Raw genomic sequence first — 19,537 nt, 5'->3', positions numbered from 1 at the left:
TCTGTTGGTCCATTAGATATTTTCTATGGGTTCCTGTTGGTCCATTAGAGATCTTTCTATGGGTTTCTAATGGTCCCATATTCTGAATTCCCTATTGAAACCAATAATCCAATGGCTTCTATTGGTAAATCAATAATGATAAATCAAAACCGACTTTAGCAACTGTCCACCAAAAAAAGTATATTCTAATCTCAATTGCATTAACTTCATCACATAGATCATTTGAAGTGAGTTTAAGAATATCTTTTATTTTAAATGAAGGCTTGTACTATTTTATATAATAAACATACATGAATTGTTTGTTGGTTAGTAATCATTATAATCAATATATCTATTGCTAAAACGTGAATGAAATTGTAACATGATTAAACATATAGATCTAGATCTAATCGATTGGTCATTAGTTGCCGAAAGAAACTAAAAATCACAAAATTGATGTACATTGTCACAAGTTGCTTAACAAATTATGATAAATGTAATTTTCTTTGAACACGTATAAAGTAATCATGAATATGCATGAGATAGATTTAGCTGTTGGTTTCTATTGGTTTCTATTGGTCCCATTGGGTTCTATTGGTCTCCTTGGTTTTCTATTGGTCCTATCGGTCCTATTGGTCCTATTGGTCCTATATTGGTCCTATCGGTTCTATTGGTTTCTATTGGTCTTATTGGTTTCTATTGGTCCTATTGGTTTCTATTGGTCCTATTGGTTTCTATTTCTATTGGTTTCTATGGGTGCTATTGGTTTCTATTGGTTTCTGATGGTTTGAATGGTCTCTATTGGATTCAATTCTATGGGTCCAACAGAAACCAATAGACTCCAACAGAAACCATTAGAGACCAATAGAATTTTTCTAATGGTCTCTATTGGTCTCTATGGGATTTTCGACCTGGGACCGACCGATCAGTAGCCTGCTCGGTCGCTGCTGAAATTAAGCATCGCCCAGCAATTAGGTCAGTGCCCGGGCGGCGACCGCCCAGGCACCGAGCGTATTTTGGGCGGAGAGTGAAAAATGAGCAGGCGCCGCCCAAATTTTAACTCCGCGCTAAAACTTCAGCGGCGACCGAGCGATGCCCAAAAAAAGAGCGTTGTCTGGGCCACCGAGCGGCGGCGCGCCGCCGCTCGGTGGCCGGGCAGCCGCCGGGCAGAATTGGTTAAAAACTCGCCGCTCGGCCGCCGAGCAGGCTACTTTTGGGTAATGTGACCATAGCATAACATGACGTAGAGACGTCAAACATCTAATATAAGTGAAAAAGTAATCAGGCCGATCATCTAAAAAATTCTGATCACCTGTCTACAAAGAAATCAGTCCCTCATGTTTGAAAGGAGCTGTCAGACCAGTTCACGGTTAGCACATGACCCCGGATATCCATAGATCTTCAAAACATGAAGAGGTACGTCACACTTTGTACATTTTGAAATAATCACCCTATATACAGCGATGGAGGTGCTGCAATTAATAGCATTTGTTTCCCCTTTTCAAATAATACTGGTCTGTGTATCATGGAGTGCACTGCCTGTGCATGCATGAAAAGTGATACAATTGAACTGGCTGAGTGTCGGTACTACACTTGGATGGGCAAGTTATATTGTTATATATATATATATATATATATTGGAGAAGCATCTATCGAAAGAGCTAACAAGTGGGCAGTGCATGGAGCCAGCCAGACGTTATCACAGCAGATCGGAACCGACCGACAATATGTATAACAGACTGACTCTTTCGGTGTACGGATCTAGCTGAGACCACTATCACAACATTTATTATAAAGTTTGTAAAGTTCAGTCATACACTTGAGAGACTATAATACTGTGGGGAAACTGTTCTCACCCTATTTAAGAAGACTGAATTAATTAAAATCCTCACTAGTTTTTAGCTTGTGCCATGGCATCGGAACGGGACATTTCTAAGCGCGTTGAGAGTTGTTCTTCTTTCGAATTTCAGTTGAGAGACATCAATACAGCGTATGGGAGGAACAAATTCGATGAAAATCACAACAAAGAGGTAAGCTGGTCGATACTCGTATTAGACTTTCATGCATGTGAGCATTAAAGGCCAAAATACAAAGTTTTGGTATGGGGTCATGAATCTGGTTCCCGGCCCCCCCACTCAGAGGTCGGAATGACCGCATGCGTGTTGCCAAAATGTCCGGTAAAGGGGTACTTTTCGTGCGACAAAGTCCGGCCCGAGAATTGTAAAAAAAGGGGTGTATTTGAATTTCACCCGGAGATTTCTTTAAAAAGGGGGTGTTTTTCTTTTTTTCTCTCATCTCTTTGGACTCCTGAGAAATTATTCCGAATTTAGGGGGGTACATTGAGCATTTTTCCTGATTTAGGGGGGTCTCCAAGGCAGGAAAAGCCCGCGAAAAGCCCGCGAAAGGGGGGTTCGGAAATGTTGGCAGTCCTCAGATAGGGGTGCTTTCAAAAAGAGGGTACGAGCATATGCGTACCCTAAATAACACTGAGTGGGGGGGGGGGGGGGGGCCGGGATCTGGTTCAAATGAACATATTGGAAGCATATACGATCCTACAATATTCAGTGATCGTTGTCGCGGTTGAAATCGAGCCTAAAGTCATGAAATTATAAATAATAAACTCTTTTTGTTGTATAGCTCCCTCTCAAGGTCAAGATATTAATTAAGCTATAAAACAATGTTTATTGACTAAAATCGACCGATTAGCTATTCTCGTTCGGTAACTATATACCACAACTACATACTCTGAGATTTTCATGGTCGCAGCTACCATTGTACGGCAGTAGGAGCTATTTGAAATTTATCAAAATTTACCGGATGCACCGGTAAATCTTTATCTATTCAATTTTTTTTCGAAAGCAGAAGTGTTTAAGGGGCTAAAATTTTGGTGTTAAGTTTTTTAATACATCCACAGGGGCATCCAAATATATCAAAATTGTAAAGAATCACTATCCACCCATTTTCAAAAAAAATCCCAAAACTAAATACTTTTAAATTAATGCTCACATGCCATTAACACTATCCGATCTAGCGTTTTATGCGTCGCCAGCAAGGATATGTGCTCTGGACATGAAAAGAGGAAATGAGGAAAATAAGACAAAATCATGATTATCGTTAATTATTGACACAAGAGTAATGCTTCCTTCTAACCCACTTTCCTTTTTTTCGTCAAGGGTATAATAAATCTTGCGACTGCATACAACGACGCAGTCCGAGATCTCATCACTGAAAAGGTAAAGCTATACATTCATTTTTCGGGATGCTCTCAAATCATAATAGATCGTTACGTCTGCTTAGAGCCAAAATGGCATTAAAGATGAAGTTGAGTTCTGGTCATGCGATTGCATTGTGAAAGAAACGGTGTGGAACCGACCAGAAAAGGTTGATCATCTAGCATATTAGAATTTGTGTGTATAGCAAGGTTCTGGAATCATCAAAATGATAAGAAATGTGGCCAAGTCTTGGTAAAGTTACAAACACTTGCACATGCAGAAAGATGTATATGGGACTACACGAACATGTGGCGTAAAAAGCCGGCCCCCCGATTTTTACGATGTTACATGCATATTTAGAATATGAAGGCATTTGAAGAGCCATGCTTTTCAGGGAACATCTCTTAACTGATGTTCTTCCACACTTGCATAATAAGAATGAGTAATGCTCACAAATTATTTTTCACCTCTTCCCAGAACTCAACCTTCTCTTTAAGTAATATTATTTCAGCACTATTAACGAATTTTAGCTCTCAACAGACGATATTTAGACACTATATGGAAAAAATATGACATGGTCTACATGAGCAAAGTCTTATTTGCAGAAAGAAAAATGATGAAATAATTTGACGTACGTTTAACAAAAAAGGGAAATTAACCCTTTGTTAAAATTTGGAAGCAAGAAAATCACAGTAGATCAAGCGTGTGACAGTTTTAGAAAAGGTGGTCACATGATTTTTGGTTTGTAAAGTAATAAATGAGTGAAAGTTGAGAAACAGTCGCGGTTTAGATAGAATAACAACAAGGGGCAGAGAGACGAGAGAGACGAGAGAGAGAGAGAGAGAGAAAGAGAGAATGAGAGTGCTCAGGTAGGGAAGACACGTATTAAAGGCGAAGATCAAAATAGTTTGTGCCGCTCATGGACAAAAAAAACATCAACATACATGATAAATATCCAGCTACTAGCCTACTACAAGCATGACAAGTTGCATAGTAAAAGCTATATGCTAAGCCCGCTCCATCCTTTATCTTAATTAACCTGTTTCGCTACTTATCGAAATCATTTATCATATTTTGACAAATTATTAGTTGAACCAGCCAGACTTCATGACGTGGGACTCAACGATGCTACCATATGGGGATCGCAATGGTAGTCTCCGCCTCCGGAAAGCCTTATCTGGGTTCTTATCCAGCTGCAGTGGTCAGAAAGCTCCAGAAACTCTCGATCCGGATAAGGTATACAATTATTCTTCTTCTTTTTATTTATTTGTTCATTTATTTATTTATTACTATTTTTTTTTTAATTATTATTTTTTATTTTTTTATTTATTTATTATTATTTTTTTTTTTATTTATTTATTTATTTATTATTATTATTTAGAAATTGCAGTTTCACTAAACTTGCTTTTTTTTGGGGGGGGGGGACGTGAAGAGGAGAGTCACCACCTTTGCAAGTTAAAAACCCATTGCACTATTCGTATAAGAGTAGGGGAAAACCCTGGTGTAGTGGTCCACTTGCACACCCCCAGTCAGTTATACCGGGAGGAGAGACCCGAGGGTTACAGTGATTCCAAACAATTGATATTAATAATATGGGGTAGCAATATACCCTTTCATAGGACTCATGATAATTTGTTTAACAGTTGATTCCACTCGGTTGAGTCCATTGTTCGCAGGATAATTTGTTCATCGTCTCTACAATGCTATTTGAGTAAACAACATTTGTTATTTTAATGTATGGCTACCTGGAAGAAGTTTCTATTGTGGTAAAGAATTTTCTGTTTTGTACCCAGTAGATCACGCTGATTCCAAGATTTTTTTTTTTTTTTCTGACTTGGTTTCAATGACAAAATCGAGCACGCGATCTTAATCTATTGGGTGCAAGCCAAACAATTTCTTTACAACCATAGACAATATTGTGGTACTATTTTATGTAGCATCACTTGGCAATCACATGGCAGATAACTTAATTAGTACCAGGTTTAATAATTTTAAAGAAAGCTGAATTTGAACCCCGGACAATGCTCTCTCTCTCCCCCTCTCTCTCTCTCTCTCTCTCTCTCTCTCTATATATATATATATCTCCCCCCCTCTCTCTCTCTCTCTCCCTCTCTCTCCCTCCCTCTCTCTCTCCCTTTTCTACCCTCTCTTTCTCTCTCTCTACCCTCTCTTTCTCTCTCTCTCTCCCTCTCTATCTCACCCCCTCTCTCTCTCTCTCTCTCTCGCAATACGATCGGGGAAATGTATGTGTCCTTTTTGTCTCCTCCAACCCCTCCCCCTCTTTACTAACGATAGCCTGTACAGTTTTAACGCTATTACCTTCCATATATAAACAGTACTGCAATCCTATTATTACTCGAGGATCTAGCACTTTTAATACTTAATTAAATGTTTTGACAATAGACCTCAAATTTACCTCAAATTATCACTTTTGGAACCGAGCTCTTCAACTTATGCACCGTGATTTACAAAGTTTGGTCTTTCTCATTCGTATAGTTCATAGTTCTGAATGGAGTGACGTCTGCACTGAGTGCGATGGCTTACGTATTATGTGACAAAGGAGGTATATATTTATTTATGCGTCTCACTTATTATTCGTTCTCCAATGTCTGAAATAAAGCACTAATTTTACAGGATTCCAATGAAAATCTAATAGCAAAACCACTGCTCTTGTCACTTGTAAAAAATGTATGTCTTCAAATAAAATCGGCTTCATATCAATGCAGATGGAGTCCTGTCGGAGAAAATGTGGTTGCAATTTAAATGTTATTAAACCATGCACATAATTTTGCCCACATAATTTTTTTTTCTCCCCAGAATACGTTTTTTAAACATCCCATCACCCCCTCCAAAACTCAGAATTGGTGGGGGGGGGGGGGGGGGAGCCTAAACGGATGAACTGCTTTAACTTCCGTTCTCAATTGAAGCTCCTTGTAAAAAAAAGGAAGAAAGCATATGGAGAGGGGAGGGAGAGTGAAAGAGACGTAAGGTGGGTGAGAGAGAGAGAGAGAGAGGAAAAAAGGGTGGGGTGGAGAGGGAAAGAGGGCAAACGTGAGAAGATGGGGAATGTGAGTGGTCTGATGGAGGTGGATAGCTTGAACATAATGCCATACACATCCTGTGTAGTCATGACGATTTAAATGTTTTCATGTTCACACTTGCCTTCACAAACTACTGCAGACACCATTTTGACTCCTGCTCCCATGTATGGAGCTATACCACGTGACCTTCTGTTCCAGTATGGAGCGAAGACCTTTCCAGTGTATCTTAGCAGCAAGGTAAGTATAAAATACATCCTCCCAATATTTTCACTTCTGCATTTATGTTTTAGTTCTTAAATTTTCACTGAGGTGGAAAAAAGAGAAAAGAGATCATATTTCGTGATTTTCCCAACCAAAGAAGAGTGTTTAAGTATATCCGAATTGCTGACATAAAAAATAGTAGCGTCGCACCCTAAACCCTTCAGCGGCCCCTTGTTACTTTTCAAGACTGTTAACAAAAATGCAGGACCTATTAAGATAATTGTTAAATGGATCTTTTTCCTCATTAATATTGAAGGCAGAACTAGATGGAAGAGAACCGTTTGAACTGACTGTTCCTCTTCTTGAGTCAGCGTTGGAGAAAGCAAAACAGGAGGTATGTACAATGGCTACAGCCTATGAGAACGACAGTCCATTGCCTTAAAACAGAAAAATCATTTCTTGATATCAAGAATTCATTTCTTGATATTAAGAAATAGGAATTAATGTTGAAACGGCTTGCCATAGAAACGCAGCAATACGCGAACCAAATAATATGCAAAGGTGTGACTCAGGCATAACTCAAGTATATCTTCAAGTCCGAGAAAACTGTCCCCGCGGACAATTATTATTGCACCCAGAGTTGTTTTACTCGGACAACTACCTTGGTGGAAATTTTCCCTCGCTCTAACTATTCCCGAGAGAAAAAACTACCCATTAACTTTATTCTTGTAACTATCCTAGGCAAAATGCCCCCACCGCCCCCCCCCCAAAAAAAACCTCACCGACACCACCGGCTAACTACCCCTTTACATTGAGGATGGAGGTGGTGTACCGTAATTAAATAGGTTACTGTATTTAAGGGCACTCTAACCCTTGTGATAATTTTATAAATTTCGTATGAAAGCGGAAAAAAGATAAACAACATGACGAAAGTTCGAAATAAATCGGAACAACAATGACAGAGTTATTTGTGTTTTAGATATGAGATCACTCATTCTACGCGAATCGAAAATTGGCAATTTGATAACAGGATTGTGACGTCTAATCGGTTAACTCTCCCGTTTTTCGTGTATAAAAATATAAACTTCTGTTTTTCGCCTGAGCGGGTCCTCCCTTGGGGCAGATCCAAAAATATATTATGGGTAGCATATTATCGTAAGTCTTCTAAAAGGGAAAAAGCCATCCCGGGTCATACATTTTGAAAAACTTACATTTGAGTAATTTTGTGTGTTTGAACAATCGTGAAAGTTGTCCGACAATTCGTTACAGTGACACTGCCGGTTCAGCCAATTTGAAGTGCCTTTAGTGATTACAAATTCATAACTTTCTAATTTTGCGTCCGATTTCACCAGTCTGTTTTTCTGATTTGTCTGCTTTATTTAGAATTATTTACTGTAAGGTTGGATTCCCATGAAATCCGAATCTATATTGAAAGAAAGCAGAAATGTTCATAAAAGGCTTGCTTTTTTCCCCTTCATATTTTATGTCCTTTTTTATTCAAAATACCTCTCGATTATCAGCATTATTTCCACTCTTTTTTTATCATTATTATCATTATTATTATAAATATATTTATTATTATTATTATTATAATTATTGTTATCATTACTATAATCATTATTATCATGTTTCTTCATTATGATCGTAATCGTTATCATATCATTTCAATTATTATTGTATTATCATTAATATTATTATTATTATTATTGCAATAAATATTAGGGACATAACGTCAGGGCTCTTTTCCTGGTCAATCCTGCCAATCCGAATGGAACCGTGTACACCAAACGACAAGTTTTGGAATACCTCACATTTTGTAAAAGGTAATATACGATATATAGATGCAATGCAGAAGAATAATAGAATAGAAAATGATAGGATATGTTAGGATAGGATAGGATATCTTTGGCCGGATAGGATAGAATATAATAGAATAGGATAAAATAGGATAGGGTAGAAGAGATTACCTTGTGGTATAACGAAGATGTAAAATGTATTATATTCACACTAAATTAAATCACAGAATGGTTTTTTAATGTTCGAATCTTACCCCCCCAAATAAGTACATAGTAATTTCCGTTTTATACGTTATTTAATTACTATCAGGTTTACCCGAATACGATTTGGCAAAATACTCAAGAATATTTAGTGTCAATACAGTGGATTTAATATCAAGTATATCGGCCGTCTTCTGTATTTGATTATACTTATTCAATTATAATCATTTCCATGTATGTTATACGTATTTGTTTCCATATTTTGTTATACTACATTCGTAAATATACATGCACTAACATGCAATTAAGTAAGCTTATCTACATGTTAGTACATGTATATTTACGAATGAAGTGTAAAAAAACAAATAATAACAAAATTTAGTAGATTGGTAGAAGCTTAAAATACAAACGATTACTTCAACCATTAAACGTTTCCTTTGTGAATTAAGTTATAAAATACAAAATACAATAACAATTTAAAAAGTGTAACAAAGTAGCTTAATCAAATGTTGTTATATACATTTTTTCATTTACAGGCATGATCTACATTGCGTGATTGATGAGATCTATGCTGCTAGTATCTTTGAAGAGTCTGTAGAGAGTTCCAGTATATTCACCTGGCATTCAGATGAGCTACCGGACAAGACAAAGACACATGTCATATGGGGAATGGCAAAGGTTATCAATTTTACCATCCATATTTATGGTTTGATAGTTTGTTGATATTCGACTGCTAAGAAAGCATGTGCATGCCTGTCAGTAAGCAACCTGGGGACAAACGGCTTTAAGTCCTCTCCGATGGACTTTGTACTGATGATTAGTCCTAATGCCTTTATACTCGCTAGCTTGTCGACTAGGTTTCGAACCCGGGATCTCCCGGTAACGAGACCACTACTCTACCACTGAGCCATCGCGCCACCATTAATATTATTCCTACAAATTATGGGCGAACGGAGGGAAGGGAGGCAAAATGACCTTCGCCTGTAGAGACAAAATATAGCCTTTTAAGGCTAAGTTAATTTTAGGACTAAAAGGAGCCCCCACCCTCTTCCCGAAGCAAAGGAGGACCGGCGGGATTCCTGAAAACATGAACCTGAGAAACAGCAATGTCGGAGACAATATTCACCATACCCCCTCTCTGAAAAAGCCCGGATACATGCCCCTGTAAAGAACTTACATTGTTCTTTATATAAATAAATATCACATATTTGACTACCCCTTCTAAGTGGGTAAAGTGACCGCCCTGTGACATTTTTTCTTCCAGACCCGTGGCGTTCACGGTTCATGAACTACGTATCATGAATTGATGTGGTCTACAAGAATGAAACAATGTAATGGTCATTATTCTGTACCTATTGGCCTGAATTCACAAAGGAGGTTTGGCGACAATGACGCGTTTTTTTTTTACAAACCTGGTTTGTAAAGACGCGTCGAAACGCGTCATATGACGCACGAAAACCAAGGTTTGTCGACAAACCTTCTTTGTGAATTCGGACCATTTACTTTCGAATGACCTGGTCGCTTTTTTCTTCATTATTCATCAATTATTTAGTGTATGTAGTCATTTATTTGTTCAGGTATATATTTGTGTATTCATGTATATATTTATTCATTCATGTATTTATTTATTTATTTATTTACTTATTCGTCTGCTTTTTTATTTGACAGGATTTTGGAATGCCAGGTTGTCCACTCGGAGTCGTTTATACGTTAAATCCTCGAGTTTTAGCTGGCCTAGGACTTGTAATTGAATTCTCCCAGGTTCCAATTTTCATCCAAATAGCTGTGGCAAAATTACTTGAGGACAAAGGTAAAGAAGAGTCCTATTTCCATCTTTTTAAACACATGTAATTTATACCAGTATAAGACCTTTGACGAGATTTACCTAGTTGGTGATGTATTATTGATTTAAAACAATACATATTTATATAAAAATACAATTACCAGTAATTAGCAAGAGTTCCGGATAATATGAAAGCTTAAGCGGATCTGCAAGGAAAATTTTACCAAGATAGAAAACAAAAATTGTGTAGAAAGAACTTCTTCTCAACTTCTCTCAAAGAGTCTTCTTTTAAACTAGTCAAGAATTATCTAACAGATTATTGTCTTATGATGTTTAATCAATCGCCTTTGGAGAAGCGGAATTTACCGTTGTCTGAGAATTTGAGATCTTGTCATCATATCATGAATATCGTTGTAGGAGCATGATTGTGTCAGATCATGACCATGAATAAATTCTTTCATTATAAAACTGACAGTTCAAAGTCACGTGACAATTATGATAATCATCATAATAATGATAACAATAAAGATAATAATGTTCAATAAAATGTTTTAAATCGACAGCAAATTCACCTGACTCTTTATAGTGCGCAGTTTCTTTAGCAGACTCGGTGGAATTTTAATCGGTGGATAATGGATTTTATTTAAGTATTTTTGGTAGGAGTAATTGATCATATATGATTATGAATATGTATGTTTGTATGAATGTATTTATGTATTTAAATATAAATATATATATATATATATATATATATATATATATATATATATATATATATTGTATATAGGCTATGTAAGAAAAGTACTATCAAGGTCCTTTATTTCAATTGTCTTAATTATTATTTGTATATTCCCGCGACGAAGGATTATCAAAATCAAATTATATATAATATAGTGTGTATATTTATGTATATTGTTTTTTACTTAGAATGGTTGAAGATGTACCTTCCAACTCACAATAAGATGTTGATGGAATCGGCAACTATCGTAATGGAAACTCTGAAAGAGCTTGATGTGCCATTTGTGAAACCCAGTGCAGGGTTATTCATTTGGGCTGACTTTAGAAAGGTGGGTTTAGTATGCTTAACAGTGCGTCCCAGAAACCGAGAATTATCGATGTTTTATCATAACGTAAGTTACGGTCACAAAGGTTCGTCCGAACGATGCGTTCGTACGAATCTCTCTGTTTTTCCATTGTCTTCCCGAATTTCCATTGTCTGAATATCGTTCGTACGGCGTTCGTAGCATTTCGTAATGGCATTTGTGACCGCGAATTTAATCATAATTATAATGAATAAATGACACATATTTGTGAAGCTTAGATCCTCCTCTTTAATGTGATGCAACTCATATGATGCATATTCCACGCATGAGTGATTAAAAGCAATTTGAAGAGAGGACACCAAAAAGTCATTTGGCGGACGGTATATGAATTTCAAAGAGAAAATGAAATTTCTAGAAATTTTATATTTTGCCCTTTCATTTGACACCTCAATCAGGACAAATGAGCCAGTAATGACAAAGTTCTGTTTGCTTAAAGGTAAAATTCAAAGAAAATCACAAATATGTCAACTAATGTATCACTAGTAACTGGTAAGCTAACAGATGGCCATCGTACAAGTTTTAGGTCAACTACATATCTGTTGATTTATAAAAATACAAATACAACCACCTCCATAGCAGCTTGGATATACGAGAGATTAGCCGGAGAAATAACGATGTTTTAATGACGTCACTATATGGACCAATACTGCCCAAGCAGACGGCATCCCATAAAAAATGAACATAATTGCAAAGCTATTATTTGTCAAATTATAATAAGTTTAGTGTATATAAATGTAATGGCATGTCAAACCATTTAAAAGGGGATATGACCCAATTCTGATAACTAAAATCGTTTGCTTGTAAATACGCAGGATAGGGGTTAATTAACAATCAAAGAAACCAGACTTTCAAATTGAAAACCCCCGGAATTATATTAAGGACGGCATTTATTCCCTCTTGAAACGCCGAACATACCGTGCTATGCGGGGGCTGTATTTAAGCGTTTTGTAATTTATAATAATCATTCATTCGAATGTTTCCAAGCATTGAATTTTGATAACCTTGTCGAATCAAAGTTTCAACTTTGCAATAATGAAAATAAAGTTATTTTTAAAATCAATGAATATCTACTTAATTTGGTGCTTGCATTTCCATAATTTGATTAAACGAGTTCGTTTTCACTGCCTGCCTGCCGTAGCAATATTAACTCCGTTCCGCTGACGATTAGCCATGTATAAAAAGACTCAGTAAAAACTTCATGCATGACTGATCGTCAACAATTGTTTTGGTTGGGGGGGGGGGGGCGAGCGCCCCCTGCCTGCCCCCCCCCCCCCCACTTCCGGCGCCTATGGCTAGGGTATGACTCTTTATTGAAATATAGCCGGGATCAAATGTCGGGACAACACAATAACAGGTTATCCTTCCTCATTCTTGCACGCAGATCATCAGGAGTGCAAGCAAAGAATCCGAAAAGCAGTTTGCCATTCACTGTCTTAATCACGGTCTCGCCATCGCACCAGGGGCGGCCTTCTATTACAACGAATTCGGTTGGATTAGACTCGTCCATGCCCTACCGAAATACAAACTCATCAAAGGTAATGATGAAATAGTTATTTTCATTTTTCATTATAGTGTAATAATACCTTGATATCATTCATATGGGTATGAGGCGGGGGAGTAGGGAGGGCTGAGAGATCTGCAGCACCCTGAAATCACTAATATGAAGAAAAAAATAGTCAACTCATCTTCCGGCATCGAGATATTCTTTTCAATGTGTCTTATTAAGATCTTATCAGAAATAATCCAGAATGATTTTTTTTCTTTTCAATATCGATTTCCCTGTTTCCAGGAATGAAGAGACTTAAAGCGGCTTGTGCATCATTCCACACAACATCAAAACTGTAAACTGAGGCATCAGGGAATAATCTTCAGACAGAGCAGTGGCGTAGCGTGGATCCAGGGGGCACTTGTGTGTGTCTTTGGGGGAGACACGGTTTTTTTGTTAGTGCAATCTGTTATCAACCGGTCCCATAACAATAACAGCTTGACCTGCCCTTCGACGAAATACTCAACACTTTCCTCTACGCTTATAGGCCCGAATTCACAAAGGAGGTTTGTCGACAAACCTATGTTTATGTGCGTCATATGACGCGTTTCGACGCGTTTTTAAAAACCTTGAACGCGTCGAAACGCGTCATGACGCACATAAACCTAGGTTTGTCGACAAACCTCCTTTGTGAATTCGGGCCATAGTGTCCCCTCCCACCCATCCTTCTGATTAGGAGGTAGTTACATTCATTCCAATAGTGAAGTTTCGAACCCCGAAATAGTAACATTTAGCTAGATTATGGATATTTTATATTTTATAACGGGTTAAGGATATGATATAAAATTATTATTTTGTTGTTTTTAACGGTCACTTTTTTCTATGCAGCTGAACATTACAATTTATTGTTTTCTCTTTGTTGTCGACAAGTTTGGGACTCTGTCTCGAAATAGTAACCCCATTTAGATTTTACCCTAAAGTAACTTATACCATCTTATACATCGACATTAAGGTGGTAAGCCTGACTGTAGCCGTCGGGGCTAGCCCCCCCCCCCCCAGAAAGCTTCGAAACAGACACCACAGTCGGTTCGATCGATTTCACCCCGTCTTTCCCATGCACAAAACAATTTCTCAATGGGAAATAGTACAACCCTTACGGACTCGATTTTGTCAGAAAGAAGAGGTGTGGATGTACTAACTTTCGATTATCTTTAGGAGACTGGCGGCCATTTTGGACGCTATGTTGGATGTTTCAGGTTTCCTGGGGGCCATAACCCATTGTATGTGGTATGAATAGATTCTTCGACTCCCAAAACCAACTCCCAAGGTATAGACAGCAGAACTTCATCATAAAGATGGATATATCATGATTTATGCTTTTTTTTTGGCCATACTATAGTATTGGCGGCTATATTGGAAGCCATTTTGATAACAACGTGTTTCCGGGGGTCCGATGTTCTCATTTGTTGGTATGTTGTTCCTGATGTCAAACATTACCGAAAAGCCATTGGAAAACATTTTGATGCAATTTTTACGCGGGGGTCAAACCTTTTATTGACCTAACAAATAACCATAACGCTGTAATAAGATATCAGTTTATTTGTGGATAATAATAATAATAATACTGATAATATACATGTATAAACTGCAGAAAACTATGCAAATATATTTTAATGCGCTGCAATAGTTCCTGATTATTTTGCTTAAGACTACAACATAATTTTGTTTTCAAATTTGAAAAACCACAAATCAGTCTTGCACAAGTGTTATAGACCCGCTGCAGCCACCCTATGTGGTAGTCAGGGAGTCCATACAATAACATATTACAGTAGGCTACTCTAACTTGTTAGTGATCCAAGCATGAACAATCGTTTCATACTGACCTGATCAAAAGACTATTGAATACGTCGGATATTATATATCATGTGGTATATGTTGGTTTACTTATGTTGGTAATTTTTCAATCTATGAGCAGATTTTGTAATTTGTAACTTGCATATTAAATGTTCATCAAAAAAAGTAATCCTAGATTTCTAGCAATGGGTGATGGTTTTATAAAATAACTTCAGACATATACCCCATTGAAATTTAGTTTGAATACTTGTTTATTAGAAACGCCAATAAACAACAATTCAATTTTATTCGCATGAGTTTGCTTTGTTGCACGTGCATTCACCGTATATAATCCACACCTGCTTCTATGGATGAGATGCTGTGCCCTTGAGCAAGTACATCAGGCATGAAAGTCAAATACATCTCTGTGTCATATGCGTATAGCAGTGGTATGATATTCAATGGAATTTATTTTGGATAATACATATATAGTAATGAAATTGCCTCGTGTACAGAGTAAATAACAGCGGGCCGAGCCGATGGGATACATGAAATGGATGTTAGAGCTATTTGGCATATATTTGAGGATTATGGATATACCATATTCATAATATATTCGAGATTTTAAGAGAAAGGGAGGGAGAGAGAGAGAGAGAGTGAGTGAGAGTGAGAGAGAGAGTGAGAGAGAGAGAGGGATAGAGAGGGAGAGAGAGGGAGAGAGAGAGAGAGAGAGAGAAAAAAAGGAGAGCGTGTAAAGTCATTTCGTGAAGAAAACCATGTAGGCACGAACATGTCACCCATTGGAACAAAACATATTTAAACCTTTATTGTATCATTGTATCATGAAAATGCATTTTGTTAATTTCAAATAAACCGTCAATGAAATATAATAAAATATACATCAAATTAAAAGACTAGAATTTAATTCGTCACGAGGACGAATAAGGTGGTCTGTCTTCAAGTCTTATGATAGATTATAATATTTACTATCTTGAGAAAGGGAGAAGTTATATAGACATGTAAACAATGATGATCGTCATGATGATCATGATGATGATGATCTTGATAGTAATTGTGATGACGATGATGATGATGATGATCATGATGATGTTGATGATTATCATCAACAGACCATGATGACATCAGACTGAAAAAAATGAGACAACATTTAGATAGCATATAGTCTCAGCTACAACATACTCAAAAATCAACACAAATCAAGCCGAAATAAAGGCGATATTGCTCGCAAAAGACAAGAATGTAGAATCCAGATTTGAGAAAAAGTCATCTCCTATAAGGATTACACGCGAAAAGTAATGGATCAAGTGATACTGGGGAATAATAAAGGAAATATGGTTGTTTATTACATTATTTGCGATTGTACGTGTTTTAATATTCAAAGGAGATGGTACAGTGAAAGGTCAAAAAGAAAAAAAAGTGAAGAAAAAAATTGATGGAGACGCCCGGACTCGAACCAGGGACCTCGAGGTCGGAAGTCAAGTGCGTTACCGATATACCAAAACATTTCCCATAGAGATTACACGTAAACGAAAAATGGAAATCTCAAATCCCACTTTGTAAGTGAAATATGAGCATGATCCCGGCATCTGATCGAAAAATAAAGGGCACACTTACGATAGCATATTGTCTCAGCTACAACATACTCAAAGCTCAGCGTAAACAAAGATAAAACGACGGAGATATTGCTCGTGAAAGTCAAAAATGTAGAATCCAGTTTTGAGAAAAAGTCATGTCCCATAGAGAATACACGCAAAATGTGAAAAATTGACATGCCTCCTTTAATCGCAAAAATACGCCATGATGCCATTGTCAAAATGAAATATTCTGGTGACTGTATTTGTAGAAAATATTCTCAGCTAAAACATATCAAAATTTGAAAGAAAATTGGTCAATATTTACAGAGATACAATCAATTTTCCAAAAATCTGCTAACGTCATAATATACAAATTAAAATTTTGAGTTCGGAGGCCATTATGATGACGTCATGAGTTAATTGAGGGTCAAATGAGACATGAAATCATACCTCCAACTCATAATCTATTTAAATATGAAAGAAATTGGGGGTTATCTATCAATTCTGAAGAGTTAAAATGAATTTTGTATAGGCATGTTTTTGCCCATGTATTGTGGATACAGATAGCGCAGGTCGGCGCGTGCGTTCAACTTTGACAGCCGCTAATTGTGGTATTACTGGTCGGAAACAGGTAAACAAGGTATCAAAATGCTTGGAAAAATGTAATAAATATGATAACAGAAAAAATTTGGCGATTCTATGTTGCAAAATGCCAGGACGCGCGCGCATAATTACGCGCGCGCAAATTTTGAAAATGCTTAAAATAGCCTGAAACGTATGCAAAATTAATTTGGAACGAATTTGACCATTTTAAAATTTCAATGCGCGCGTACGTGCGCGTCGAGGTGCGCGCGCAGAATTTTTTGACATTTTTCGTTGACCTTTGACCTGAAGTTGATGTATATTAAATATGGTTGATTTTTGATGACTCGTTATCGAGATATGATAATGACCTGACTTTTACAAAATGGCGCCTGGATGACGTCACGATGACCTAGTGACCTTGAAAAAGTTAATTTGACTTGAAATCATAGGGCTTGATGACTGACAGAAATTTGAAGGCAATTGACCATGTTGATTTCGAGTAAACGTGTGGACAAAAAAGTGTACGGAAGAAATAAAAATAAAGAACTAGAAATTTAATTCGTCATGGGGACGAATTAGGTGGTCTGTCTTCAAGTCTTATGATAGATTATAATATTTACTATATTGAGAAAGGGAGAAGTTATATAGACATGTAAACAATGATGATCGTCATGATGATCATGATGATGATGATCTTGATAGTAATTGTGATGACGATGATGATGATGATGATCATGATGATGTTGATGATTATCATCAACAGACCATGATGACATCAGACTGAAAAAAATGAGACAACATTTAGATAGCATATAGTCTCAGCTACAACATACTCAAAAATCAACACAAATCAAGCCGAAATAAAGGCGATATTGCTCGCAAAAGACAAGAATGTAGAATCCAGATTTGAGAAAAAGTCATCTCCTATAAGGATTACACGCGAAAAGTAATGGATCAAGTGATACTGGGGAATAATAAAGGAAATATGGTTGTTTATTACATTATTTGCGATTGTACGTGTTTTAATATTCAAAGGAGATGGTACAGTGAAAGGTCAAAAAGAAAAAAAAGTGAAGAAAAAAATTGATGGAGACGCCCGGACTCGAACCAGGGACCTCGAGGTCGGAAGTCAAGTGCGTTACCGATATACCAAAACATTTCCCATAGAGATTACACGTAAACGAAAAATGGAAATCTCAAATCCCACTTTGTAAGTGTAATATGAGCATGATCCCGGCATCTGATCGAAAAATAAAGGGCACACTTACGATAGCATATTGTCTCAGCTACAACATACTCAAAGCTCAGCGTAAACAAAGATAAAACGACGGAGATATTGCTCGCGAAAGTCAAAAATGTAGAATCCAGTTTTGAGAAAAAGTCATGTCCCATAGAGAATACACGCAAAATGTGAAAAATTGACATGCCTCCTTTAATCGCAAAAATACGCCATGATGCCATTGTCAAAATGAAATATTCTGGTGACTGTATTTGTAGAAAATATTCTCAGCTAAAACATATCAAAATTTGAAAGAAAATTGGTCAATATTTACAGAGATACAATCAATTTTCCAAAAATCTGCTAACGTCATAATATACAAATTGAAATTTTGAGTTCGGAGGCCATTATGATGACGTCATGAGTTAATTGAGGGTCAAATGAGACATGAAATCATACCTCCAACTCATAATCTATTTAAATATGAAAGAAATTGGGGGTTATCTATCAATTCTGAAGAGTTAAAATGAATTTTGTATAGGCATGTTTTTGCCCATGTATTGTGGATACAGATAGCGCAGGTCGGCGCGTGCGTTCAACTTTGACAGCCGCTAATTGTGGTATTACTGGTCGGAAACAGGTAAACAAGGTATCAAAATGCTTGGAAAAATGTAATAAATATGATAACAGAAAAAATTTGGCGATTCTATGTTGCAAAATGCCAGGACGCGCGCGCATAATTACGCGCGCGCAAATTTTGAAAATGCTTAAAATAGCCTGAAACGTATGCAAAATTAATTTGGAACGAATTTGACCATTTTAAAATTTCAATGCACGCGTACGTGCGCGTCGAGGTGCGCGCGCAGAATTTTTTGACATTTTTCGTTGACCTTTGACCTGAAGTTGATGTATATTAAATATGGTTGATTTTTGATGACTCGTTATCGAGATATGATAATGACCTGACTTTTACAAAATGGCGCCTGGATGACGTCACGATAACCTAGTGACCTTGAAAAAGTTAATTTGACTTGAAATCATAGGGCTTGATGACTGACAGAAATTTGAAGGCAATTGACCATGTTGATTTCGAGTAAACGTGTGGACAAAAAAGTGTACGGAAGAAATAAAAATAAAGAACTAGAAATTTAATTCGTCATGGGGACGATTTAGGTGGTCTGTCTTCAAGTCTTATGATAGATTATAATATTTACTATATTGAACCTTCTGAACCTTCTGAAATTGTAGTCAGCAGGGCGGTGTTCCGCATGTCGCTAACTTGTATGGCAGGTAATGCATGCTAGAGTGTGTTTCTGAAATTATCAACTGATGTAGCTATTACGGACTGCTGGTCGAGGGCATTCCATGCTCGTCCAGTTCTTGGAAAAAAGGAGTATTTGTATACGTCCTTTCTGGCAAAGGGGATTTCTATTGAGTGTTGGTGGTTTCTTCTTAACCTTGACCCTGTTGATACTTGTATGTAGTCCTCTTGCTTTAGGCCCA

The 19,537-nt window shown here is 37.0% G+C and overlaps 1 protein-coding gene across 1 annotated transcript; it reads left to right on the top strand.

The window, feature by feature from the left end:
• Nucleotides 1–1,664: 1,664 nt before the first annotated feature.
• Nucleotides 1,665–13,161, top strand: LOC115919023 (1-aminocyclopropane-1-carboxylate synthase-like protein 1). Its single transcript, XM_030997207.1, has 12 exons — nucleotides 1,665–2,009; nucleotides 3,153–3,212; nucleotides 4,281–4,427; nucleotides 5,688–5,754; nucleotides 6,372–6,469; nucleotides 6,750–6,827; nucleotides 8,156–8,256; nucleotides 8,967–9,108; nucleotides 10,099–10,240; nucleotides 11,141–11,280; nucleotides 12,698–12,851; nucleotides 13,106–13,161. The coding sequence occupies exons 1-12, from the start codon at nucleotides 1,890–1,892 to the stop codon at nucleotides 13,159–13,161; spliced, it is 1,305 nt and encodes a 434-aa protein (XP_030853067.1). The 5' UTR covers nucleotides 1,665–1,889.
• Nucleotides 13,162–19,537: the final 6,376 nt, after the last annotated feature.

This window comes from Strongylocentrotus purpuratus, unplaced genomic scaffold, assembly GCF_000002235.5.
Source record: "Strongylocentrotus purpuratus isolate Spur 01 unplaced genomic scaffold, Spur_5.0 spur5_scaffold_4, whole genome shotgun sequence".
NCBI lineage: Eukaryota > Metazoa > Echinodermata > Echinoidea > Camarodonta > Strongylocentrotidae > Strongylocentrotus > Strongylocentrotus purpuratus.
The sequence above is the reverse complement of the archived record's forward strand: the minus strand, read 5'-3'. Positions and strand labels throughout refer to the sequence as shown.